Here is a 25,522-nt window from a genome sequence, read left to right as displayed (position 1 = left end):
CTGCAATTACAGGGAATAAGTAGGGATCGGTGGGGTTTTGTGGTTTTTTTGGTGGGTTCCCCTCTCCTGGGCCCCTGGCTTGGTGGAGGGAGAGGGCCTCGGAGAGCTAAGGGAGAGGATGGGGGGCGGCGCGGGGGACCGCGTTTGAAGTTTGGTCGGGCCAGCTGCTGTTCTCCTTAATAACAAGAGGGGAAAGGAGGGAGAGACTGAAAGGAGGAGGGGAGGGCCGGGAGGGGAGGGAACGGGAGGAGGAACCGGAGAGGGGGGTGAGGCGAGAGGGAGGAGAAGTAACTGCCCAGCCAGTTTGCGTCACTGCCTCGGCGAGCAGAGAGCCGAGCGAGCAGGGGAGAGCAGACAAGTTTGAAGGGGAGGGCAGAGAGAGTCAGCCGCCCCCGGGGCGCTCCTCTCCCACCGCCCATCCTTCCCTTTCCACTCTTCCTCCCCGGCTTCTCTCTCTCTCTCTCTCTCTGCCTTTAACTCTACCCCTCCAAAAAAACCCCCTTATTTAGCCAAAGGAAGGAGGTACGGGGAATCCTCTCCCCTCCCCCCTCCCAAAAAAACCCCAACTTTTCCAGTCCGGAGATCGCAGGGGCACGAGCGAGTAGCCAGCTGGCCATGGAGCTGCTGTGCGGCGAGGTGGAGCCGGTCCGCAGGGCCGTGCCGGACGCCAACCTGCTCCACGACGACCGCGTGTTGCAGAACTTGCTGACCATCGAGGAGCGCTACCTGCCCCAGTGCTCCTACTTCAAGTGCGTGCAGAAGGACATTCAGCCCTACATGCGCAGGATGGTGGCCACCTGGATGCTGGAGGTAGGGCTGCAGGCAGGCGCTCCGTCGGCCCCCGCGCCGGGTCCCGGAACCTGGGCGAGGGCAGCCTCGGGAGCCCGCCTCCCCACTCCTGCGCCAGAGCTTACCCCCGCGCCCTCGGCGAGACGCGTGGCTTCCTCTCGGTTCCTTGCGGGGGGTGCAAGATTCCCGGGGGGGAGGGGGAGAGCAGCGAGGTTGTCCCAGGGCGGGGGGTGGGGGAGCATCCCGAGCGCGTGTGCCTGCATGCGGCTGCCACCTCTTCCCACCGGCACCCACCCCCGCCGCGACCTTTTGCTAAGCCGAGGCTGCTTGCGGTGCCTTGAAGAAGAGCAAGGGAGGGTGAACCCCGAAGTTAAAAAGTCAGCTGCACCCCCTTCGCCCGCAAAGGCCAGAGCAAAAGGGTCCTAGCCTCGGGTCCCCGCATGTGGTCGGGACTCCGCGTTGGCACTTAAGGGGGGAGGGAGAGGGCGGAGGGAGAAGAGAAACGGGGAATTCAGGAGCCCCGGAAGTCACACTGAAGAAACGTGTGTTTTCGGGGAATCCAGAAGAAGCACTTCTTTCCCCTTGCTCCGAACCCTTGCCGTGTGCCCACGTCTGCACGGCTCCGGACCTGCCGTGGTTTCGCCATGTTGCTTTGTAAACTCGGGGGTGGAGCGGCTGGACGCGTCGCCTGCTCCCCCTCGCACCCCACGACCCCGGTCCCCCCACTTCTGATGGCGCCCTCTCTCCCCCATCACCCACCCCGCCCCCTCGTGAAGGTTACTTACGGTTCGGCCTTCAGTTTCCTGGGTGCGGAGATCTGGGTGGGGTGGGAGGGGGAGGAGGTGTGTGCAGGGGGGATAGCGGGCCCCCCCCCGAAGGAGAGGCCGGAGCCCCCCGCGCCTCTCCCCGGCGGCTCCCCGTCCTCGAGCGTCCCCCAGCTCTTCGCCACCGTCCCCGGCCTCTGCCCTTGTGGGCCGCGGCCGGACACTCCCGCCGCCGCGCTCTCCCCTGCAAGTTTCCCCTCGGGATCCGAAGCCCCAGGGGTCGCGCTCCAGACCTTCCCGGCGCCTCAAACCTCCGCTGCGGGAAGCCTGGGTCCTCTGCGGGGTTTTCATGGCGAAAGGGCTTTTCTGGGATATTTCCTCGATTTTTAATTATTTTTTGAACCCGTCTCCCCTGCTCCGACTCCGGCCGCCCAGGCTGCGCGGCGCTCGCTCCCTCCGCCCTCCCCCCGCTTCCCCACTTCTCCCCACCCACCCCCCCAAATGCGGCGCCTGGGCCGCGGGGACCCCTCCCGACAATTTTTTCAATTGTCGGGAATGATAGAGCAGGGTCTGGGGATCCGAATGAGACCAAGAACGAGACCCCTGGAGCCTCCAGAATATTTTTATTGATTTTTTGAAAAGATGACGAAATCCAAAAAAGAGAGTGAGTGAGTGCGAGCGCCCGGAGTAGTGAGCGGCCCACGGGGGCGGCGGGGCCGGCGCTGCTGCGCCCTCGGCTTCGGGGTCCTTAAGCCCCCTCTCCTTTGAGATTTTGAGTTCCCGGGGAGGACCCCCGCGCGGATGGCCATGTAAATTGCCCCCAGTTTCCTCGTCTTCGTTCTTATCGCTTATTCTACTCCCCTCCCCTCCCCCCAAATTCAACATTTTTGTCATTTCCCTGGATTGTGCGATTTCCCTTTCTTCCTCCTTTCCTGATATGATGGTCTCCCCCTACCCCGACCCCTTCCCACTCATGTCGTAGGTCTGTGAGGAGCAGAAGTGCGAAGAGGAGGTCTTTCCTCTCGCCATCAATTACCTGGACCGCTTCTTGGCCGGAGTCCCAACTCCGAAGACCCATCTGCAGCTGCTGGGGGCCGTGTGCATGTTCCTGGCGTCCAAGCTCAAAGAGACCATCCCGCTGACCGCTGAGAAGTTGTGCATTTACACCGACAACTCCATCAAGCCTCAGGAGCTGCTGGTAATGCCTGCCTCCTTCCTGCCTGCCTGCCTTTCTGCTCTGCCCTGGCCTAATCCGCCTTGACCCACCGCTCCCAGAACAAACTCTTAGGACCCCAAATTACCCATCTGTGAAATGTCCACCCTTTGGGGAACTCTGACTTTTCCTATTGAGACTCCTTGTGTTCCTACTGTGTGCTGGACTGTATATACAAAGTACTCAGGCTCCGCCCATGCATAAGATCCTCCTTCACAGAGGTTTGGGTTGGTGACACTCATTTGCAGAGAGTGTGTGTGTGTGTGTGTAGTGGAGGTATAGAACACAGTGATAATATTTTAATTAAATTCCCAGTTTTCAATCACTGACTTCTGAGACAGTCGTCAACCTCAACATGGTCCGGACGTGTTGTGACGTGTCTCCTAAGAACTAGGAGTTCAAAGGTAGCCTCTAGGGAATCTCTCAGTCTCTGGCATACCTGGACATAGCAGCTGTTCACTAAACACCAACTCACTGGCTTTTGAGCAGAGTCAAGTTTGGCCCTTTGTGGGAGGATTCGGAGGCATGGATTCCCATCTTCGGTGGGGCTGTAACCTCTGTACAGACATGGGGATCTTGTCTGGGCTCTGGTTTTCTGCCAGCAAACCTTTTCCCCACCCAGTAGGAAGGACCCTTTGCCTCTGCAGCTTCACCTTTAAGACGTCCATGTAGCTGCAGTGTGGCATTGGCTGAGTGGCCCCAGAGGCCCACCTTCAGTGATCTGCACACCCATCTCCCAACTCTTTTGGAAGAGCGCCCCCCCCCCACCCCCGTTCCTTCCCTCCACCCTCTGGCCAGGCCTGCGCCGAAGTCCAGAGGGCCTGGACTGGCTGCCTGAACCGAGTTCTTTGTGAGAGGCCGTCCTCCCTGAGGCTGTGCTGCCACCTAGCGGCAGACATGTGCAAGGACGGGGAGGAATCTCCGAGAATGCAGAGGGGCATGAATGACCTCACCTTTGAACAGCTGCCAGATTTCAGCTGCTTCTGGTTTGGTCGGAGAGGCCCAGAAAGGTGCTTTCTTCTGGGAGATCTGCTTCCTTTAATAATGGTACAAGTCGAGTGGTTTATACTCACATTCTCCCGTGAGAAGGAGAGCTGGAATTTCAAGCCGTCTTGGAAGACCCTGATTGTTTAGAAGGCTATCTGTGTTTTTACCCCCAACCTCCAGAAAAAAGCAAAGGCTGACATTAAAGCCAGTAAAAACAAACAAATGGGTAGAATTAAGATCCAGTTATTATTTGTTTTCCCCAAGGAAGACCAGGAAAAATAATCTTCCTTTTGCATCACTGTTTCATCATGATGGGGGGCTCAGATCTTTTAGAGCACCCCAAGTTTTTGGAGGGTCTGCCAAGCTAATTTGTATTTCTGCAGACACATGTGTCTGTTCCTAGTCTCTTTATCCCAGAAGTTGAGCTCTAATGGGGTCCTCCTATTTTACCAATGAGGAAGCTAAGACCAGGGAGGGGAGGGCATTGGCAGAGACCACACAGCCAGTGGATGCCGTGGGCAGAATGGGGCTCCGGTGGCTGGGGGGAAGAGAGTCAGTTTCCCCGGGTGAATGTGGGAGCGAGCTGCACTGGCAGGCTGCTCTCAGCCTCTCGTTCCTCTGACGACGATCTATCGATAGACCTGTTTTCCCTCTGACTGCACGTTTTTTTAAGGCATTCTTTTTGACTTGTTTCCCTTGAGCATAATTCCCCCTGAAGTACCTCCATGAGGAAAAGAAACAAGGTTTTTTCAGTAGGTGGGCTGCTGGTGAGAGGCCCACAGACACCGGGTTAGCCTTGTGCCAGGATTTGGGCTGCATTCTTCTCTATGACCTCAAACAAGCACTTTAATCCTCTCCTGAATCCCCTCCAGCCGCAAAACGGGGTGGGGGGCTGGGGGCGGCCAGTGACCCTCCGGTCCTTTAGTCATGGTAACAGAAAACTGCGAAAACCTGTATGTGGAAGGGTGTGCTGTGTCTGGGTGTCATTTCCTGAGGTCTTCTGCGTTGTGTGTCCAGGGGAAAGTTAGCAGCAGAGAGGAAAATGGCACTTTTTGGCACCGACGGCAGACGAGCTAATTGGTTGCCAAGAATTTAGGCCAAGAAACCTAAATTTGAGCTTCTTTCTGTGTACATCATTTTTCCAGGAGGATGAAAAAAAAGACTCATTAATCCCGTCACTGATACATACAATAAATTCCTACCAAAGGGCCACCACGACCTTGGCGGTATTTTACTGTGAATTCAACCTCCTGGGTGGGCGGGCGAGAGCATCCTCTGGAAGTCAGGGTTGGGTGGGGAGGTGGGGTGTGCAGCTGGAGAGGCTGAAGAAATAGCAGAAAGGACCATCGAGGCAGGGGCCACCTGGGTGCTCAGGTTTCTGGGGAGCTTGACATTTGAAGCCTTAAGAGCCATCACCCACTTCAAAACTTTAGGACCACTCTGATAAATGGTCCCACCTTCCAGTCTAGCCTCGTCCTAATGAACATCCTCAAAAGACTGGTCTAGATCCCAAGCCTCCCATCCGGGACACTGGGTTAGCCTGTGTGGGTTTTATACTCTTCTCTGCCTCCCTCCCTCCCCAGGAGTGGGAGCTGGTGGTGCTGGGCAAGTTGAAATGGAACCTGGCAGCTGTCACCCCCCATGACTTCATCGAACACATCCTTCGCAAGCTGCCTCAGCCCAGCGAGAAGCTGTCGCTGATTCGCAAGCACGCTCAGACCTTCATCGCTCTGTGCGCCACTGGTAGGAACCGCTGGAGCCCTGGGGGACGGGGGTGGTGGTGGCTGGGTGCCGAGAAGGGGTTTGAGAGGGCTGCAAGGGGAGGCAGACCACAGCCCTAACTTCGAGCGTTTACGGGAGGGGTCCCAAGTAGTCTCTAGAGTCCAAGGTTTCCTTCCTGGGCAGTTTTTTCCTTCCTTTATCTCAGCTGGTATATTTTCTCTCTCTGCCAAACTCATAAATGGTTTACGAGGACAGGTGTGGTAAGGGTAAGAAAAAAAAAATAGCCCCTGTTAAAATATTCTTTATGGTGTCTAAAGTGCTCTTTTGAAGATTATATATACTGCTCTCTGGTCGTGTTTAAATCTTTCATCTTTGGAGGGAAAAGGATGGCTTGGAGATAAGCCCAAGAGGAAATTTGGGGGGTGGAGACAAATACAGGTTAAGGAACCCTGTCAAGATAAATACTGCCTGCCCTGATACTGGGAAGGGAAGAGGCCTCAGGATTTCTACTGGTTGCCAGGCATTGACTGCCTCCCGGCTGCTCCCTCTGGCAGGGTGGGGGTGGACCTGTGGGCTTTGCAGCCAGGAGTCACTTCCTAAGCCTGGGCTTTGCTACCCGCCCCCCCACCCCCCCAACGTGTTGAGGTTTTGATTGCAGCCTGCAAGTTGCAACTGCCTTTTCATGTTAAAAAGCACTACATCCACCCTGTTGATGCCACAATTGGTACATAATCTTGTTGGCCCCTATGCCATTAACTAATACACCAAAGGCAGCAGTTTGATACAGTCTCATCACACTGAACCTTGGCCAGTTTCTACATTGTCCCCACTTCCCGCCCTCCAACGGTAGTGGCTGTGGAAGAAACTCCGGACCCGCAATCATCTGGGGTGGAGCATCAGGAGTTCATATTTTCACGAGCAGAAGTGTCAGGGAAAGAACTTGTTTGGGCAGATCTTCTCCTGCCAGCGGGGGTCGGGGGGGGGGGGGGGAGAGGGCGTGGTTCAAGGTTGCCAGGAGTCTGCACTTGCATTGCAAAGGTGGGCCTAGGGGTTGACTTCTTTCAGTATCTTGTTACATATTATATTAGAGCCCAAGGATGAACACATTGTTTGCAGTAGCGTCCATGCCCTGTTTGCAGCCAAAAGGTCAGGCTTTGCTACTTATCACTGGGTGACCTCCTGGCGCTAAAGTTTTGTCTGAACCTTAGCTTCTTCATCTGCAAAACACTGACCCGCGACATTCCTACAACCCTTTCAGGGTGGTTAGGAAAACAGACATCACAAGAGAGATGAAGGGCGAGGAGGCCCTTTGTCATGCAGGCAAGGTACAGGTGATGGGCCCTGGTACTAACTGTGAACGTGACTCCGATGCTGACTCTTCCAGCTAAGGCGGATACAGTGACGCTGACCGTGCTGCGCCGTCTGAGTCCAGCAGGACGCCATGCTCGGCCTTTGCTGGCTCAGATGCAGGGTCCAGGCCCCCCCTCCGTGGATCCCAGGGCAAGCTTCCCCTCCCCGGGCTTCCTAGATGCAGTCTGTGCCTTTCCTGCGGCCCCGAGGGCCACTCTTAGCCATTGATTCCTGCTACCTTGCAGGCCGTGGCCATTCTTAGCTGCTTCCCTTTCTGCTGTCTGGCCTAAGCCCTCGAGGTCAGCCCCTCATTGACTTGTCACTTTGTCTCCCAGGCCCCGCCTGTCCCTTCTTCTCCGTGGTCGCGGTTCACTGGGGGAGGGGGTCAGCCAGCCCTTTTCTCTTTTGGACAGCTGACCCCTGACCCTGCGCTCCCGCATTGCCCAGCTGTTGATGGCCAGAGCGCTGCTCTGACCTTGTCTCTTAACTGATGTACCTTTGGGTCCATCTGCCCGCCCCTCGATGATCTCTGACTCGGATAGGAGGGCGGGGGGAGTCACCCAGGCCTAGAACAGGTCTCCACATTCTCTAAAGGCCCATTCTCTAAAATTGGGGATCCCATCCCCCACTCCTGGCCTTCTTGGCCAGATCCTTGGGGCAGCTGCCAAGTTTGGGGCCAGACTAGGGAGCCTGGGATTCAGGGACTGAGGACAGAGGTCTGAGGGGAGGCGGAGGAAGTTGGGAAGACTGCCTTGCTAGTGCGGGGCAGGGGGTGGGGAAGGATAGGAGAAAAAAGACTTCTGGCCAGGTACTCAGTAAGCCCCAGGTGTGGTCTGCTCAGAGCACAGGGAGGGTCTCCTGTGTCTCCTGAAGGAAGGAGCCTATTTCCGGAGGCTTTTCTTTGCCCCATCTGCCCTTGAATGTGTCTGCAAGGCTGCGTCACATGGCATCCCACTGGCCAGGGCTTTAAGTCCATGATGGATCAAGAGCCCTGGGGCTGCTTTTCTTGGAGGAAACACCTTCTGGTTAGATGAGATTCCACACCCTGGGGCCCCGTGTGTATCTGGGACAGTTAGCAGGTGGGAAGTCCCAGGAGCTCAGGTCCTGTTTCCCCACCCCCACCCCTTGTGGATCCTGCCGGTTCTGTCTCTGAGCTCTGGCAGCCAGGGGCTCGGAGGCCCCTGCAGAGGCCCCGCGGGTCTGGAGGCGGCAGTAGTGACCCTGGGGCGCTGTGGCCAGTTAAGGGGGAAAGCTGCTTGTGAAAGAGCTGGCCTCGGTCCCGCTGTCCGCAGAGTGCCTGTGTGTGAAAGGGGAAGAGATGGGAGGCAGGGTGGGTAGGGGGTGTCAGTGTTCCAGGGGCTCAAGGCATAACATGGTGAGACGGAGAGGTGCCCCCTTTCCTCCCCTCCTCAATCCAGAACAGCCTCTGGGGCGGAGACTCCCCCCGGCTGGTCCTGGTCGGCGGAGGCCACGGGGCGAGGGGAGCCCTTATAACTACTGGCTCCTGTGGACTTTAGCTGCCAGGCAGCAGGCGGGTCCTGATGGCAGAGCCCCCCCAGGTCTGCCAAGGGGGAAGGGGACCACTGGGATGACTCAGGATTGCACGCCGGCATGGGAGATTCTTGACGCATGATATCATGCTCAACAGATGATTCCAGTTACGTTTAGAAGAGCCAATGGCATTGAGGTTGAACTTGGCGCGGGGGGTGGGGAGAGGAGGTGTTTAGCCTCCCTACCCATGGCGCCTGGCCTCTCCTCTTTTTGCCTAGGTGCTCCGCACCCCAAGGTGCTGCCTCAGCTCTCCTGCACATGAGTGTCCCCCCGATTTCCAGGCCTGGGCCCGGGTGATGGTGTCACCCCCCGTGCTTCCAACTGTCTTCCTGGCTTTGCCTCCAGGTGTTCCTGTGACAGTTCATCCCCAGGTTATAGCCAGATAGTGATGGCCCAGGTGGCTCCCGTGGTAAAGAATCTGCCTGCCAGCGCAGGCAGAGGCGAGATGTGGGTTCAGTCCCTTGGTGGGGAAGATCCCCCGGAGAAGGACATGGTGGCAACCCGCTCCAGTATCCCTTTTCCCTTCATTTTGAATTGAAGGATACTTGCTTTACAGTGTTGGTTGGTTTCTACCCATGGACAGAGGAGCCTGGCGGGCTGCGGTCTGTGGAGTTGCAAAGAATCGGACACGACTGAGCACGCGTGTGCATGCATACACACACCCACACACCCACACACACACACCCACACACACACACACACACACACAAAGTTGCAAAGAATCGGACACGACTGAGCACGCGTGTGCACGCATGCACACACACACACAGGCACACAGACACACACACAAAGTTGTAAAGAATCGGACACGACTGAGCACGCGTGTGCACGCATACACACCCACACCCACACACCCACCCACCCCCCCCACACACACACGCACACACACCCACACACACACACCCCCACCCACACCCCCACACCCACACACCCACACACACCCACACACACACACACCCACACACCCACACCCACACACACCCACACACACACCCACACACACCCACACACACCCACACACCCACACACACACACCCCCCACACACACACACACCCCCACACACACACACACCCCCACACACACACCCACACACACACCCACACACACACACACACACACACACACACACACACACAGTGATGGCCCAGAGAGGATCTACCACTTGGCGCCTGAGCCAGGAAGGGAGGTTTGCCTGGGTGGTTGGAAAGTGGAAGGAAGAATGGAAACCACTTTCTGTCCTCCAAGAGCCGAGGTCGCGGGGCCCAGGGGGCGTGGCCCGTTGACCCGGAGTCTCCCTTCTTCCCTGTGTGGGTTCAGGCAGCCTGGCAAGGCTGGCTCACTTCCCATCTTGCTGTGAGGAGCGGGCTGAGGGCCCTCCTGCCACCTGCTCCCATCCAGGCTGCTGGAGTTAAATTGGCATCAAGGCCCCCACAAGGACGTGGTGGGAGCCGGCTCTGGGGGCGGCCGGTGACATCATTCGGTGGCCAGTGAGCACCCCCATCCTGGCCTTTTAAACCCCCAACGGACTGACAACAGGTTGCAGGAGAGATGGAGGAAGGCGTCTTTGGTTGACACCTCAGAGAGAGCCTCTCTCGCCCCCCAGTGGTGAACAGAAGCACAGCAGTCATGCTTATCCGGTCAAGGCCTCCACCGCCGTAGTCAAAACAACAGGGATAACGCGACCAGCCAGGGCCCTGGAATCTGTGGTTGCAACCTCCTTAGGTCAGAACGCTTCCTCCAGTGACATCTTCCTGAGTTGATGAACGTGGAGCACTTCTCTTGCCCTTGCCTGGGTTAAGGGGCCCCCCCCAGAGGTCCTTGACAGACGTGGCAAGGATCTCTGCAGGGTCCCAGAGCAAGAGCAGGGTTGGTGGTGGGGGGACGGCTGAGGATGGAACAGGTTCTTGTCTCTTGGACGTCAAAGCCGAGGCTCCCTCCTCTGGGCATTTCTCCTGCTTCTGATGGGAGAGACGACCCTGTGTTCTCAGTGGGGCTGGAGGGCGGGGGGGGGGGGTCCCTTTGAGGCACTCTTTACCTTCTGAGGAGTCCTCCAGCGCACTGGGTGACAAGTCTAGGCACCTGCAAACCCAGCAGCAGACGCTAGACAAAGCCGCTTAACCTCTGGAGATTTTACTGGTTCACCCGTAATAGCCAGTGTCCTGAAACAGGTGAATTTTACCTTGTTTTTTGCTAACACTTGGCCAAGTAAGCAAACTGTAGGAACGCCATCAGGGCTGGTCGGTGAATACCCACCCTTTGCCTGCCCCGCTTCACTGGGAGGGCAGAGGTCAGGTCGGGGCTGCAGGTGTGTGGGCCTGTTCCTTGGCTCTGGGTGTCCCTCTTGCAGGAATGAATACGGTCCATCCAGCTTGCCTTTCATTGCTTGTACACTTGTATCGTCTTTCTGTCCCCCCATCCCCACGTCCCCATGGGATCTCAGCTTCTGCCCCTGACAGAGCAGCAGGAGGTGGTGGGGACTCCATGAGGCCGAGTTCCTGTGACACGCACACACACACGCATGCACACACACACACACACACACACACACACACACGATTGGGAAAGAGCCTCCAGGCCCAGAGCAGATTCCTCGTTTTCTCTGGGCTCGCCATCCACCTTCCCCTGAATCACTGCAGATGCTGAACAGAATCTCTGATAGTCAGAACTGCACACCCCAGGGGCTTCCCTGGCAGGCCAATGGTTAAGATTAAGTGTTTACACAACGCAAGGGGTTACAGGTTCGAGCCCTGGTAGGGGGAACTAAGATCCCACAAACCATGCAGTGTGGCCAAAAAAGGGTACTGCCCGCCCCAATCCCACGGCAAGTCCCAGTGTTAGGAATAGTGGGGGTGATGGTGGTGGCGCTTGATGTGGACTGTTGACTGAGCAGGGCGCTGCTCTCCTGGTTGAAGCCTCAGAACTACCCTAGAAGGTGGGTATATCCTCATTTGCAGGTGAGAAAACGGAGTCTCAGAGCGGTCAGTTGACTGGCCCTGGAGACCTTCAGGCAGCTGGTGAGCAGTGGGTTACCAGCCTCCATGGCCTCTACCTTCCAGTGCTTGGAGCTGCGTGGCCCAAACCCTTCCCACCTTCTAGGGGAGGCCTGTGTGGCTCCATGTGGCCGCTCCTATCCACGTGGGGGCATCTCTTTTCTTAAAGATGTATCTTTAGAAGAAACACCCTGCGTTATATTTTTATGTCCTATATTTTTGGGGCAGGGGGCCATCCGTGGTGCCTGGGGCATGGGGGAACATGATCTGAATGGGTCCCTGCTCAGCTAACTACCTCTCAGTCTGCCGAGGGTCGGGTTGCTCAGAAGTGACACACGCCTTACCTTTGCAGGTAGGAAGCTGAGGGTGGAGGGAGATGCTTACCCTGATCGTGCCTTCAGCCCCAGAATATAACTCGTCAGCATTTCTGAGCAAGAGATTTAGATTCAGGGGAGATTGTTTCGTGATATTTAATTTTTGCTAAAAGAAGTTTTCCCCACCCAGTGGCGGGGAAGTTTACATATATCTTTGTGTCTTCTAGTTTTCCTATATGCATGCACGTTTATGCCTTTCTATTTGTATATTTATAGGTGGTTGTAATCTTGATCATAGTACACACTCATATAGTTGTGTTTTGTTTTTTTTTACCCCCTTCCTCACCCAGGTAGGTATTGTGAATATTTCTTCATCCAGTTCCATAGCTGAAAGTTTAAGGTCTTCAGAAATGGCTGAATGGGTTGGGTGGAACTTTCCACGGCTGAGTGTGGAGGTTAGCTAACAGGAGCTAGGACAAAGACGAGACCAGGTGTTTTATTAGGTATTTTCCTCTCTGCCGTTTCCCCTATCAGCAGAGAGGGGAGTGTCTCTGGGTGTAGTCTTGGGGCAGCCCCTGAGGGGTTGCAGAACTGCGGGATGGAGAGACATGTCTTGTGACTTAGCTGCCTGGTAGAAGCCAGGGTGTCTGCTCTGTGATGACCTAGAGGGGTGAGATAGGAGTGGGTGGGAAGGAGGCTCTCCATAGGAGAGGGGATCCATGTATATTTAGAGCTGATTTGCTACATTGTATAGTAGAATTTTAACACTGTAAAGCAGTTACATTCTAATTTTTTTGTAAATAAAAGTGGGTTAGACCTGGAGGGTCCCCTGGGAGATGAACCAGCCTGCTGCTTTCCAACTTTTGACCTACCATAAAGGAAGAAATACATTTTATAACACCACTTGGAACGCCTCATCAGTGTACCTCAAATCGATACAAGAGTTTCTGCAGACAGTGTTGACTCTCCACCACATGCCCTCCTTCCTGACACTTTTATTTTGTTCCACACAACAGCAGCAACAGAACAGGCAGGTCGTGACCCAGGAGTGAACCTGGTGACTGGTACTGAGTTGCAAGGGAAGTTAGAAAAACTTCAGGGTGGAAGGGAGGGCATGACCCCCAGGGGGCTGAACCTGGCTTTGCAGCAGTCATGTTGCCTCCACTGGATTAACCCAGAGGAGAGTGAGCCGCCATTCAGAGTCCTGCTGCTCAGCAGAGCCTGCCTGGCTTCCCTTGCTTCATAGGTGCAGCCATGCGGGGGTCAGGGGATGGTGGGGAGGAGCAGGGGGACATGTCTCTCAGCGTTCCCCCCCCAAACAAGGGAGGTACAGTCCTCTGGGCAGCCCCTGGACCATCCGTCCGCACCCCCTGGCTTCCAGAAGTCGGTTAATTTGCTAGAAGTACGGGTTGGGTGTACAGGTAGTGGGATGCAGAGATAGGCAGTATGTGGACTGTGCTTCTGGGCTGAGGCTTGGGCACTGGGAGTTGGGGGGAAGGAGGCGGGGTCTCCTCCTGCCTGACCTTTCCCTGCCAGCTGCTCCCACCCCAAGCCCCCGTGGGCCCAGGGCCACGAGCTGGCTTCCTCCTGTGCATTGTGGGGGAAGCTAACGAGGTTTCTAGGCAGAGAAACACTGCTGTGACCCCATGTGAAGAGACCTACAGCAGAGAGGAGGGAGAGAGGCTGGCTTCGTCACCATCCAGGGGACAGAGGAGGCTCTGCACAAGTCCGCGCACAGCAGGCTCTGGGTGGGATGTTGTAATGTACATCCCTCAGGAGGTGGAGATGGTGCACAGGCTAAGAAAAGAAGGCCAAGGAGAAAGACAGACAGCCAGGCCTGCCGTGCTCAGGGCACGCGGCCAGGAGGGCTGGGGAGTGGGTGCCTCGTTGAGCCACCCAGCATGGTTTCTAAGGACGCCCGTGACTCGATGTAGACCTTGGAGTCAGCGATAAGAGTGCCTCCATGGACAATGTTGATATGCTACCAAGAGGGAGAAACCATAGGTCAAACTGTTTCTGTGGGTTCAGCTCAGTGCTTTGGTTGTTGTTGTTGTTGTTTTTTTTAAATATTTATTTAGCTGCACTTGGTGTTCATTGTGGCACGTGAACTCTTAGTTGCAGTAAGGTGCAGTCTAGTACCCCGACCAGGGATTGAACCCATGTCTCCAGCATTGAGAGTGCAGAGTCTTAGCCTCTGGACCGCCAGGAAAGTCCCCTGTGCTGGGATTTGAATTGGGATGCAGGTCCTCCCTCCCCGGCAGCCCCTACCCTAGCCTTCCACTTTTTGGGTAGGTGAATCACACGGGTTCTGATGCCTCCGAGGGACCAGGCTGCACTTGTGCTATCCGTCTACTGAGCGGGGAAGCACCCGTCTCCACCCTTTCCTGACCTCCCTGCCTCTCGTCCCCGCAGACTTCAAGTTTGCCATGTACCCGCCGTCGATGATTGCAACTGGAAGCGTGGGGGCCGCCATCTGTGGGCTTCAGCAGGATGAGGACGTGAGCTCGCTCACTGGAGACGCTCTGGTGGATCTCCTGGCAAAGATCACCAACACGGATGTGGTAGGTGGCCCCTGTCCCTCTTCCTGGCCGAGACCAGGCATCCTGTCTGTCTGCTCGGGGAAAGAGACAGTTGGTGGGATGGTGATGTGTCAGAGGTTCTTTGTGCTGGCTGGCATCTCTTTGCAGAGACCCCGGCCTCTAACGTCATACAGAATTCAGCAGGTGAGGCTGCCTCTTCAGGTTTCAGCAGCCCGTGTGCCCTCAAGATAGAGGGGAGAACTTAGCAGGCAGATCCGAGGCAGGAGGGAGGCCGCTGACTGCTTTCCTGTATGGCCCAGGCTTCCCCGTGGCTCTGATTTGTTGCTTGTTTCCATTTATGTACAATCCCCAGCCTGCTTCTCCTCCAGCATGGAGCCTTCTCGCCTGCTCACACACGCTGAGGCTGGCAGGCAGGGCCGGAGCGGGGGGCCCCCCTGCAACATAGGGCGTGGGAGAGGAGGGCCCCCCCACTCCCGTGAGGAGGTGTCCGCCTCCACTGACCTCTCAAGCCCTTGCGCCTGCCTCTCATTTCCCTTTAGTTCACTGTGATGATGGATTAAAAAGCACTTTAAAAAGAGTTAAGTGCCATGCAAACGCAAGGAACTATTATTAGCTATAGATTTTTCCATTCTGGGTGCCCCGTGGACAGTTCAGAGGCTGTAACTCTGGTTGCCAGAATTTGAAGCTCCATAGAAGAAAGAGGTTTAGAGGAAAAGCCAGGGTCTAGGGAGGCTCTGATTCAGCTGGTTGGAAATGACAGTCCTTAGAAGGTCCAGGCCAGGGTGATTCTACAAGGTCAGGGAGGTGGAGAGGCCGGGGTCACTGGCCTGGGACCGGAACCCAGAGGCTCTGACGCCCAGGCCTGGGAACCCTGCATTCCTGCCTGGCTGCAACTCCTGGGATCTTTTTGTTTGAAAAAGGCCTTTGGCTTAAAGCAACCCGGGAGAGGGGTGTCAGCTCCGAGGCCCTCTCGAGTTACCATGGAGAAGCTCAAGAATGCAGGGGACTTCGTGATGACCCCCTCTGGATGGTCAGGGGGATTCTGAGCGCCCTGCTGGGGGAATATATTGAGTTACAAGGGAGAATGTGGTTTACCAGCCTGAGGCCGGTGCCTCCTCTGGCAATGCCGGGCAGAAGGGGTAAATGTCAGCTCAGCAAAGGCTGAAGTTCTCTTGCTTCCCCTCTCCCCCAGCCCCTCCTTAGATTTTGCCCGGAGCTTTATTACCATCTCACGGAAATGGCACCGAAAGGGGTTCTCCTAGGCTTGATTTTCAGATGCTGCCTCCAAACAGGCTTTTTTTTTTTTTATTGAAGGGTAGTTGCTTTACAGAATTGTGGTTTCTGCCAAAGTGGGTAAAAGAATCCACCTGCAATGCAGGAGATGTGGGTTCGATCCCTGGGTCAGGAAAATCCCCTGGAGGAAGAAATGGCAAACAGGGTTTTGAAGCATGGTTTCCGAGGTGTAGATCAAAAAGACCCTCCCAGGCAGAATGCTTTTCGAATCCTCTAGAGGCAAATCTTAGACAGAATTTATTAGGATTTATAGAAACGATACACTTGCTTCCTTTTCTGAACGTCTCCTATTAAGGCTGCCTTGCCGAAAGGACTCCCAGCCAGCGTCAGACCAGCCCCTCCTCAACCCCCAGAAACAAAACATGTCAGTGACGGTCTGATGGCCCCACAGGGTCTCCAGCCTTCGCCCCCATCTCTCTGTCACCCCTTTAGTGGCTTCAGATGGACAGAGATTGTTCCCAGGGTGTCACTGGAGCTCGTGAGCTGGGCCTGGCTGTGCCCGCGACCCAGTCTCTCACTTCATACTAGAGACACTGCTGGCCTCTTTCAGACACTATTTAGCCAAGCCATTCAGACTAGGTCAACTGAATACAGCCCCAGCTTAAAGGTTCCTTCTAAAAATGGCAGCTGTTGATGGAGATGGCGTGCACACGTGTTTCAGTCTCACCGGTGGGTCTGGGGGTGGAACAGTTTGATGTGAAATCCCGAGCATGCGTGGACCAAGTTTTCAGAGAGCTAATGGAGACCTCAGGAATTTCCCAGCTTCACCGTGGATCCCCGGGGCCTGGCTCCCGCTCTCCTGGGCCGTGTCTGTCTTCTGTGCCTCAGCAGTTGTGTGTGTTCGTCCTTGGGCACCGAGTCCTCTCTCCCATCAGTCTGGATTCTCTGGAGGGCTCTTGTTTAAAACAATATTTAATAGAGGATATTTGACTTAATTGCAGTATTAAGTATTCAAGTATTAGTTGCTCAGTCGCGTTTGACTCTCTGCGACCCCATGGGCTGTAGCCCACCAGGCTTCTCTGTCCACAGAATTCTCCAGGCAAGAATACTGGGGTGGGTTGCCATTTCCCTCTCTAGGGAATTTCAACGTATAGTCGTTAAAAGAAATAGAAACAGTAGGGAGAAGTAACAGCAAATGCATCCGCTGCTTGGGCTGATACCCACATCCACCCTTGAAGAGCACTGACGAGTCCCGAGTGACTGCAGTCTGGAGTCCCAGCTGGGAAAGGGTCCCAGGCAGAGCCTGCACCCTACGGGTGAGACTTCAGATTCCTGCTTTCAGGGCTCCCGCTCATGATCCCAGGTTGCAAACTGAGATCATCAGCTCTGGGTTTTCTTTAGCTATTTTTTTTTTTAACAATGCTGTTTGTTTCACCTTGTGAGTCATAATCTGGAGAGCCCTTGGTGCAAGCTGTCACCTTGTGAGCAAGGCAACACGAATGAGCAAGGCACAGACCCGAGACAAGCGTGGGAGACGTCCGGGGGTGGGTGACACGTGGAAAATAAAGATGAGCTTCCTGTCTTCAGGGAACTCAGCGAGTGTGTGCAGAATCAACAGTGAAGCACCTAAACTCCCGGCAGATGAAGAGCAAATGAATGGGCGCTAAGCAGGTGGTGTGAGGAGCTAGAGGCGTAGCGGGCAGTCAGCCCGCAGGCAGGACTCTCTGGGCCTAACATGAAACTCAGGGAAGAGCATCAAGTTTCATCACTTGATGATAGAAAATGCCCTTGGGACGGAGAAAGAAAATACGGTGTGTACAGGCCATGGTCTATTGTTCACCCATAAAAAGAAATGAAATTCCGACATATGCTACAACGTGGATGTACCTTGGACATGTAAAGTGAAATAAGCCAGATACCAAAAAGACCAAATATGATTCCACTTACCTAGAGTAGTCGAATCCATAAGCACAGAAAGTGGGATAGAGGTTCCCAGGGACCAGAGGGTCGGGGGCGGGGGAGAGTGGTTGTTGATGTAAAGATCTGGAGAGGATGATGGTCACACAACCCAGCGAAGGAAGTTAAAGCTAACACACTGCATTTAAAAGAGTTGAAGATGGTCTGTGGTAGGTGGTGTATACTGGCTTGGCCAAGAAAGGTCATTCAGGGTTTTCTGTAAGAGCGTATGGACAAACCTGAGTGAAATTTTTGGCCAACCCAATGTTTTGCCTTCACAAAAAGTTGTAGACCCTCGGACCACACTGAAAGGCCCAAGGGTTTGCATTGAGTCCTCCCACGGGGAAGCCAGGTGTCCCGACCACCTTGTGTCCCACTGGCCCTGATGCTCAGACAGCTAGGAAATCGGGGTGCACTGGCCTCTGACTCCAGAGTCCCTGAAACTGTGTGTCAGCCTTGTGCACCTGGAGATCCTGGTCCAGCTGATGGTATCCTCTCCCCATGGATTGTCAAGGATCAGGCTGCGGAAAGAGGGTCCCCTCAACTCCCCTACCCCAGGATAGCCAGACCCACCTCTCCGGCTCCTTGGCTGGTGGCAGTGAGCTTTGATAGGAGGGATGCACGCGGCCGTAGAAAGCCGTGTTCTGTTGCTCGCTCTGGTTGCCAAAATAAACCGGAACGCTTCATGCCAAAGAGAAAGCTGAGTGAGAAGGCTGACGGTTTTACAGGGAATAAAAGTCTCAGAGGGTGGTGTATTTTAAGTAGTCTTTCCTTCTACTCATGAGGGTTGCTAAAAACAGACACCAGCCAGAGAGGCCGTGCTGGCGTTGGGGGACGGTCCACCGGGGCTTCCGTTGCCAGGGGTCTGCTTGCGAAGGGAGAACCGACTGGGCCACTTCCCTGGCAGAATCGGGGTTCCTCTTCCGTCCCCTCGGCATCCTGCTCTGCTTGGCGCCTGCCTTTATCTCCTTGTTCACTTGTCTATAGACTCTTGAACGAGACCCAACTTCGACTCAATCCTTTCTCTCCGTATCCCCTGGCAGAGTCATCGGGGAATGATGCTGGGGTGGGGGGAGGAAGGGGAAGGGAACAAAGGGCTGGCAGGTGGATGTCAAGTGTGTTTCCCCTGCTCTGGTCTCCTCAGGTCTCTTGGAAAGGCAGAGAGGACTTAGCATGTCAGGGTCCCTCGAGTTTTACCTGGCTTTCTCTTAGAGCCAGTCATTTCGCTGTCATGTGACACCAGTTTCCTGAATCCCTAATGAGCGAGTAGAATGGGGCGCACAGGCCTTGAAGATGTGAACTTATCGGAAGATAGTGAACAGAGCAGGTATAGACTCAGGTCCTCTTGTCATTGTATATGCCCTGTTGCACCTAGATTATACCAAAAGGCTGTTGCACTCTTTTTTTAAGACTTTCTTTTTTAATGTGGCCCAGTTTTAAAATCTTCATGAGTTTGTTACCACATTGCTTCTGTTTTCTGTTTCGGTTTTTTGGCTGTGAGGCATGTGGGATCTTAGTTCCTGGACTAGGTCCCCTGAATTGGAAGGCAAAGTCTCAATCAACTGAGACGCGAAGTCTCAGTCTCAAAGTCCTGGTTCCACTGGACCACCAGGGAAGCCCCTCTGTCTCAGTCTTAAATAGCTCCCAGAGAAGTTCCAGGACACCGCTCTCCTAGGGTCATCCTGGCATATTAGAATCCTGTTGTCAGTGGGCTGTTACAAAACTGCAGCTGCAGTGCCGGGGGAGATGCGATTAAGACTGGGCTTCCCAGGTGGCTCCGTGTTTAAGCATCCCACCGCCAGTGCAGAGTCGACGCAGGAGATGTCGGGAAGATTCTCCTGGAGAAGGAAGTGGCTACCCCACTCCAGTATTCTTGCCTGGAAAATTCCATGGACAGAGGGGCCTGCATACTACACTCCATGGGGTCACGCAGAGTTGGACGCGACTGATGTCATCTTGGTCCCCGGAGCCCTCACAAGCACACCTTCTCCCGGAGACCCCTGTGTTCCCCAGGCTTGTCTTTCGTGGACAGGACCGTGTCTGTACGGTCAGGGGCCTCCCGAAGGGTGGCTGGAGGAAGGGAAGGCGGGGGCGGGGCGGCAGAGGAAGCAGAGTTGGAGCTGACGCTTCCCCGCGTGCCTGCCTGATTTTCACTGCGGGCCTCATTTGGTATTCAAGGAAATAAGCCCAACAGGCTGCGAAGAAAGGAAGAATGAGATAGTTTCCTAAGTTGTCTGTGCCTGATTTGGCCGCGGGTCTGGGGCTCATTCAGCCCTTTGTCCCCCCGTTGAGTGCAGTGCGTGTGTGGTGACAATGCCCTGATGCAGCGACACTGGGGGCCGATGGTAACAGTTCCGCAGCCCATTCACGGAGGCCGAAGAGGGTGCAGGGCGCGGAGCTGGAGCCAGCAAGCGGAGGAAGCTGGGGCCCGGGGGACGGAGCCCGGCATCACAAACGCGGCTGTCAGGGCTCTGGGGGCCAGGGCAGGCGGGGGGGAGGGGGCCCAGCCTCGTGGGGCTGGAGGCCTGCCCGACCCCCAGCGCTGGGGAGTGCCACCTGTCCAGGCTGACAGACGAGCATTATGGCTCTCCTTCTAATCAGCTTAATTTGGGGCATCTCGACACAATGGCTGGTGCTTTTGGAGGCTGCCGAGGAGCAGAGGGCCCTGGGGCATCTTTTCATCCGAGGCGCTGTTGCGGTGGGGTTGGGGTGGGGCGGTTTCCAGGCCGCTCCTGGGCTGTGTCTGCCCTTCCTGGAGATACTCTGGTCTGTCTTTCCTTAGAGCCTGGAAGGAGCAGAGAGTTGCACAGGGAAGAAGGTTCTGGAATAGGAAGCTTGCCCTCTGGAAACCAGGGTTAACGTCTGACTACATGTGACTGGGGGATGCGCCAGCTCTAGTTCGGTTCTCTAAGCTGGGAAGTGAGGGCCACTGGCTGTTACAGCTCCCCCCGCCCCAGAGCCCATATTCTCAGATTCTGTAAGGATTTACGTGTGTCCACCTAAGAACCCCACCTGAAGACACGCTGCCATCACTCTTCCCCAGCTTTGCCTCTTGTTCCCTTCAGACTCCACAGCTTGTTCCCCCATCTATTTGTTTGTTTCCATCTATAGGCTTGGCCGCCACCTCCCTCTGGGTCACACCCTCCACCCTGGTCCCTGCTGGGGAGATTGAGAGCCCTTTGGGCAGGCCTGGGTGGGGGTGCCGGTCTGCTGCAGGTAGGGGCACCAGCCCACCCTCCCTCCAGCCTCACTTTCCAGTAGCTCACAGGAAATTCACAGTCGTAGGAAGTCCACAGAGGGGAAGGGCTCCTGCGATGCTGAAGGAAGGTGTTAAAATGCAGGGAGTGGGGAATTCCCTGGAGGTCCAGTGGTTAAGACTCTGCACTTCCATTGTGGAGAGCACCGGTTCTATCCTCAGTCTGGTAACTTAAGATCCCACATGCTGCATGGCCAAAAAAAATTATAGGAAAGAAATGCAAGGCATGAGCTCTGTTCTCCAGGAAGAAGGAGGCTGATTTCTTACCTTTGTGCCTCCATCAGAGGAGAACTTCAGCATCCTTTATGCAAAATGAACTCTTGCCCTCAGGTAGGTTTTCATCCCGCCAATAGCAACAGATCCCACAGTTGAAACTTGGATGCTGTCAGCAGTGGAACCAGAGGAGGGTTAGACTTGGACCTCAGAGTGCTTCCCAGGAATGGGAGACAAAATTGACCCCTGAGAGCCTTTGCTTCCTGCTCCATCCTCATTTCTGCAGCAACTGCTACGGTCCTTCCTTTTCTCTCGAAGTAAGAAGTATCAAAGAGGAAGAGCTGGTCACTGTCAAAAATGATTTACATTGACTGAAGGAAGGAGAGTCTGTGTTTTGTGTGATATCTTTCTTCATTTTATTCAGGAAAGCTTGAAGGTTTGGGGCTGTAAGTTATGTACTTGTGATGTTCGATGCCTGTGTTATCTTGAAGTCCTGTAGAAGTAACTGCCCGGTGTACCAGCCCGCCCCGAAGGACTTTCTCAGAACTTTTCTTTTAGGGTCTTAGGCTGCTGGGAGGGAAGCCTGAATACCAGGAAGATCAGGCACCTGGGTGACCTGCAGGGAGACTGTCCATGGCCCCCTATCAAGCTGCTTAGCTCTCTGGAGCCCCATCCCCATGTTCAGAGGACCACCCATCTCAGCCGCTGGTGTGGCTAATGCAGAAATGGTCATGGCATCCTGGGTTCATCATATTGTTGGGTGGCAGTTGTGTTGACGCAGAAACAGAGTCTCGGAGGAAGGAAAGTCGACAGGGTTGGTGGAGAGCTTCGTAGGGGACCAGCCAGAGCAGTTTTGACTGTCGTCAGTTTTTGCCTTGTTAACCTGATGCAAAGAGTGAACTCATTGGAAAAGACCCTGATGCTGGGAAAGACTGAGGGCAGGAGGAGGAAGGGGCAACAGAAGATGCGATGGTTGGATGGCATCACCACCTCAATGGACATGACTTTGAGCAAACTCCAGGAGATGGCGAAGGACGGGGAAGCCCGGCGTGCTGCAGTCCGTGGGTTCGCAAAGAGTCCGCATCCCTGCTGGACGCTCCATCCCTGGTGCGCGTTCCTCTGTGCCCCTCACCTGTCTTGAGCAAATGCTCACTCGTACCTCATTTCAGAGAAACCTCAGGAATTTGTTCAGATTCCAAGACTTCCACTTTGTAATGAACGATTAGAGCTTCATTTGGACATCTCAACTGATCCTCCCTCTGTGAACGTCTCCTGAGTCTTGCTTTACAAATGGGGAAACCAAGGACAGAGAAGGAGAATAACTCAGTGGTGCCCACAAGTCTGGTCGTGGGGACAGCAGATACCACCTCCCTCTGTCCCTCTTCACTCATTCTGAGTGGTATTTCATATCTGCTCTCAGCGCTCGGTCCAGATGTTAATTTTCCTAAAAAGCTGTGGTTTAACAGTGCACGGTGGCTGAGAGATAGAAAAGGAAAATGTGGGGGCATGGAAACTTTCCTGGGAGTTCCAACTTTATTTTAGATCTTTGGAAAATAGAGATAATGCTTGTGTGCTTGGCAGACTGCAGCCTCTGGGCAGTGAAAATTGCGTGGTGAAACAAACACAAGGGGAACATACATGAAACTCTGAAAAGACCCAGGCAGAGTGGAGTTCACATAGTTCCCATACGTTTACGAGAGTGCCAGGAAACCAGTCTTGATGAGTAGAGAGGTCGGGAGATGCTGAGTTGGCCAAAAAGTCCATTCAGATTTTTCCATAACATTTTACAGGAAAAGCTGAACGAACCTTTGGCCTACCCAGTATCTGCTGTGAGCAGTTACTTCAGCTCACGCCGCGGTTGCTAGTGCCAGCCACCGTCCCACCCTGACGACGCCCGTGAATTCCTGCTGTGTCAATGTCGCCCAGTTTAGACGAGCTTCTGCATGGGGCTGACACACCCTGAGTCTTCCCTACCAAATATAGACTGATCTCAAAGCAGTGCTGCAGTTTTTCTTCTTGCTTTCTCCCAAATTAGACGGCTTAAGTGTCCAGAACGTTGTAAACACTCTGTGTTGTGTTTTTTATGAGAGCTAAGGAAATGGTAAACAAGCGGAGAGGCGAATTTGCTTGTTTCTGAGTATGGTTGCAATGGCTGGGAGGCTCAGTGTAGTTTAGTCCTTTCGCTTATATCTGCCCCTCAGGTCGTCTAGTTCTGTCACGCTATCTGGAGGGCTCACCTTCCCCTTTTCGCACTCGCCATGCAGTGGCCCCAAGCAGGAAGCATCCCGCTGGCCCTTGAGTTACCAGGTGCTGCATGGCCGCAAATGGCCCCTCGCCTTGGGCAGCGCTGCCCGGGCTTCTGATGAAATGCACATCCTGAGATGCAGCTGGTTCGGAGAGGGCTGAGAATTGCATTTCTAGCTAGCTTCCGGGTGGTGCGGATGCTGCTGGCCTGTGGACCCCCCTTAGAGTGGTTCCCCGGCCACCAGGAAGACGCATCTCCTTACATGTTGACTTTCTTTCTACTGGAAGCAGAGAAGGACATGGCAGCCCACTCCAAGATTCTTGCCTGGGAGATCCCATGGACAGAGGGGCCTGGCGGGCTGGAGTCCAGGGGGTCGCGAGAAGCGGAAATGACCTAGTGACTACACCACCACCACCTGCTGGAGTGTGGAGTCAGGCGGGCTTGAATCGTGCGTGTTCTCTTTGTTGATTGCTCTGTGTCCCGCTGCCCTTGCTAACGGCTCTGGTCTCGATGCTTCTCCCTTCTAGGATTGCCTCAAAGCCTGCCAGGAGCAGATTGAGGTGGTGCTGCTGAATAGCCTGCAGCAGTACCGTCAGGACCAGGGCGACGGATCCAAGTCGGAGGATGAGCTGGACCAAGCCAGCACCCCTACGGATGTTCGGGATATCGACCTGTGAGGATGTGGGGTGGGCCAAATGGGAGGGGTGCGTCCAATCCGCTCTCTCCTTCTCTCTGGTTGTATTTGGTTCTCTTACATTTTAGGATGAAACTTAAAAAAAAAAAAAATTCTGCCCCCACCTAGATCCTATTGAAAGATCTTTTAGAAGTGAGAGATAAAGGTCCTATAAAAACAAAATCATTACAAGCATTTGGTGCCTATTTGAAGTACAACAGAAGGGAATCCCTTATATATGCCAACAGTTACTGTTTGATGATGTTAAAAGTCATAGTAATATGCTTACAGGAAAACCTGCAGAGTAGCTAGAGAAAAATGCACGCCTGCACTATGGGAACAAATTAGAGACTCTTTTTTTCATGTTATGAACTAGCACCTATATACCCCTGTTGGATAATTTGGAAGAACTGCGGATGCCACGTATGGCAGGATTGGATTGTGAAGCAGTGAACTTGAGAAGGAATTAGAAATAAAGGAGGGACAGGATGGGGAGGGAGTGACAAACGATCTCAGCGCAATCGAACCATTTTGGGTGGAGAAGCGCCTGACTCCCAACCACCTGTTTGGTGCTAAGCGATGCTGGGTGTCTAGTGACAAGTCTTGCTGCCTGCAGTAGCTGCTACCTAAAAGAGATGTTCTGTTTTGCCCGTTGGACACAGGTGATTAGATCCTGGGTTTCATGTTTTTCTATACCTTGCTTCTTCTTCCAAACTCGGTTCGTTGCAGACACCACCCCATTTTTATCTTAAAGGGGCAATCTAGCTATGGGCCATCCCCCAAACTCTGTGAAATGGAGGCAGACGGAGCCCCAGGGTGGGATCTGGAACTTTTTTTTTTTCTCCTGAGGTGTTCAAGAGAGTAATGTGACCTTGGCATCCCTCATTAGGAAAAAAAAAACTAAAACGTGATTTTTTTTTTGGTGCTGATTGGCATGTCTGGTCCACAGGTGAGCGTTGGTATAAACCATTCCATTCGAAAAGCACTTTGAAAAATTGTTCCCGAGGGGGTAGATGGATTGGTTTATGCAAGTCATACAGAGTAGAGGCCTCCTTCCTTCTGTGCCCCCTCCCCTCCTGCCCCCCAATCAGGTTGCTGTCCTGTATCCGATACTCTCTGGGTTCCCCTCCGGGGACTCAAAAGACACATCCCCTTCCGCAGAAATCCCTATGACAACATTCCTAAAAGCAGAGATCTGTAACCATTTTGATGGCACACAAGGATCTTAATTCCCACCTCTATACTTCCCCTTTGGACATGGAAAGAAACATGATTGCTGGTGCAAAGACAGACAGCGGGTCATCCGTGTGGCATTTTGTTCCCATTTCCGTTTTGTTTCTTTTGTTGTTGATTTCATTGCAAAGTTGCATTCAGCGTACTTGAACTTTTTTTTTCCTCTCCACGTCTTAGAGGCATTCAGTTAGCAGAGAGGTTGAAGCACCAACTTTTTTTTTTTTTTTGCACAATTATAATTGACAGGTAATGAAGCTATTAAAATATTTGCCTTTTTAAGTAAAAAAAAAAAGATCAGAACAGGGCTACTCTGAAGAATTATTTTATACGCAGATTCTGCCTTGTTTCATAGTATTGAGGGTTTAAGATGGAGAAAAATCTAAGGGTCTCTTATTTTTCATTTTATTATGTTCAGTTTTTTATTATTTTTTTTTTTTTTGCGCTGCTAAGAAGCTAAGATCATTCATCGTTATCCACATTAACAGTACCTAG

At 54.0% G+C, this 25,522-nt stretch overlaps 1 protein-coding gene across 1 annotated transcript; it reads left to right on the top strand.

Annotated features, from left to right (window-relative positions):
- Window positions 1–575: 575 nt before the first annotated feature.
- On the top strand, window positions 576–23,942 carry CCND2 (cyclin D2). The gene is made up of 5 exons (XM_052640791.1): window positions 576–810; window positions 2,536–2,751; window positions 5,337–5,496; window positions 14,094–14,242; window positions 23,652–23,942. Exons 1-5 carry the CDS (start codon window positions 616–618, stop codon window positions 23,799–23,801), a joined length of 870 nt encoding a protein of 289 aa, XP_052496751.1. The 5' UTR covers window positions 576–615; the 3' UTR covers window positions 23,802–23,942.
- The last annotated feature ends 1,580 nt before the right edge of the window (window positions 23,943–25,522 follow it).

This window comes from Budorcas taxicolor, chromosome 5 (assembly GCF_023091745.1).
Source record: "Budorcas taxicolor isolate Tak-1 chromosome 5, Takin1.1, whole genome shotgun sequence".
Taxonomy (NCBI): domain Eukaryota; kingdom Metazoa; phylum Chordata; class Mammalia; order Artiodactyla; family Bovidae; genus Budorcas; species Budorcas taxicolor.
This window is presented reverse-complemented; position numbering and strand designations above follow the sequence as displayed.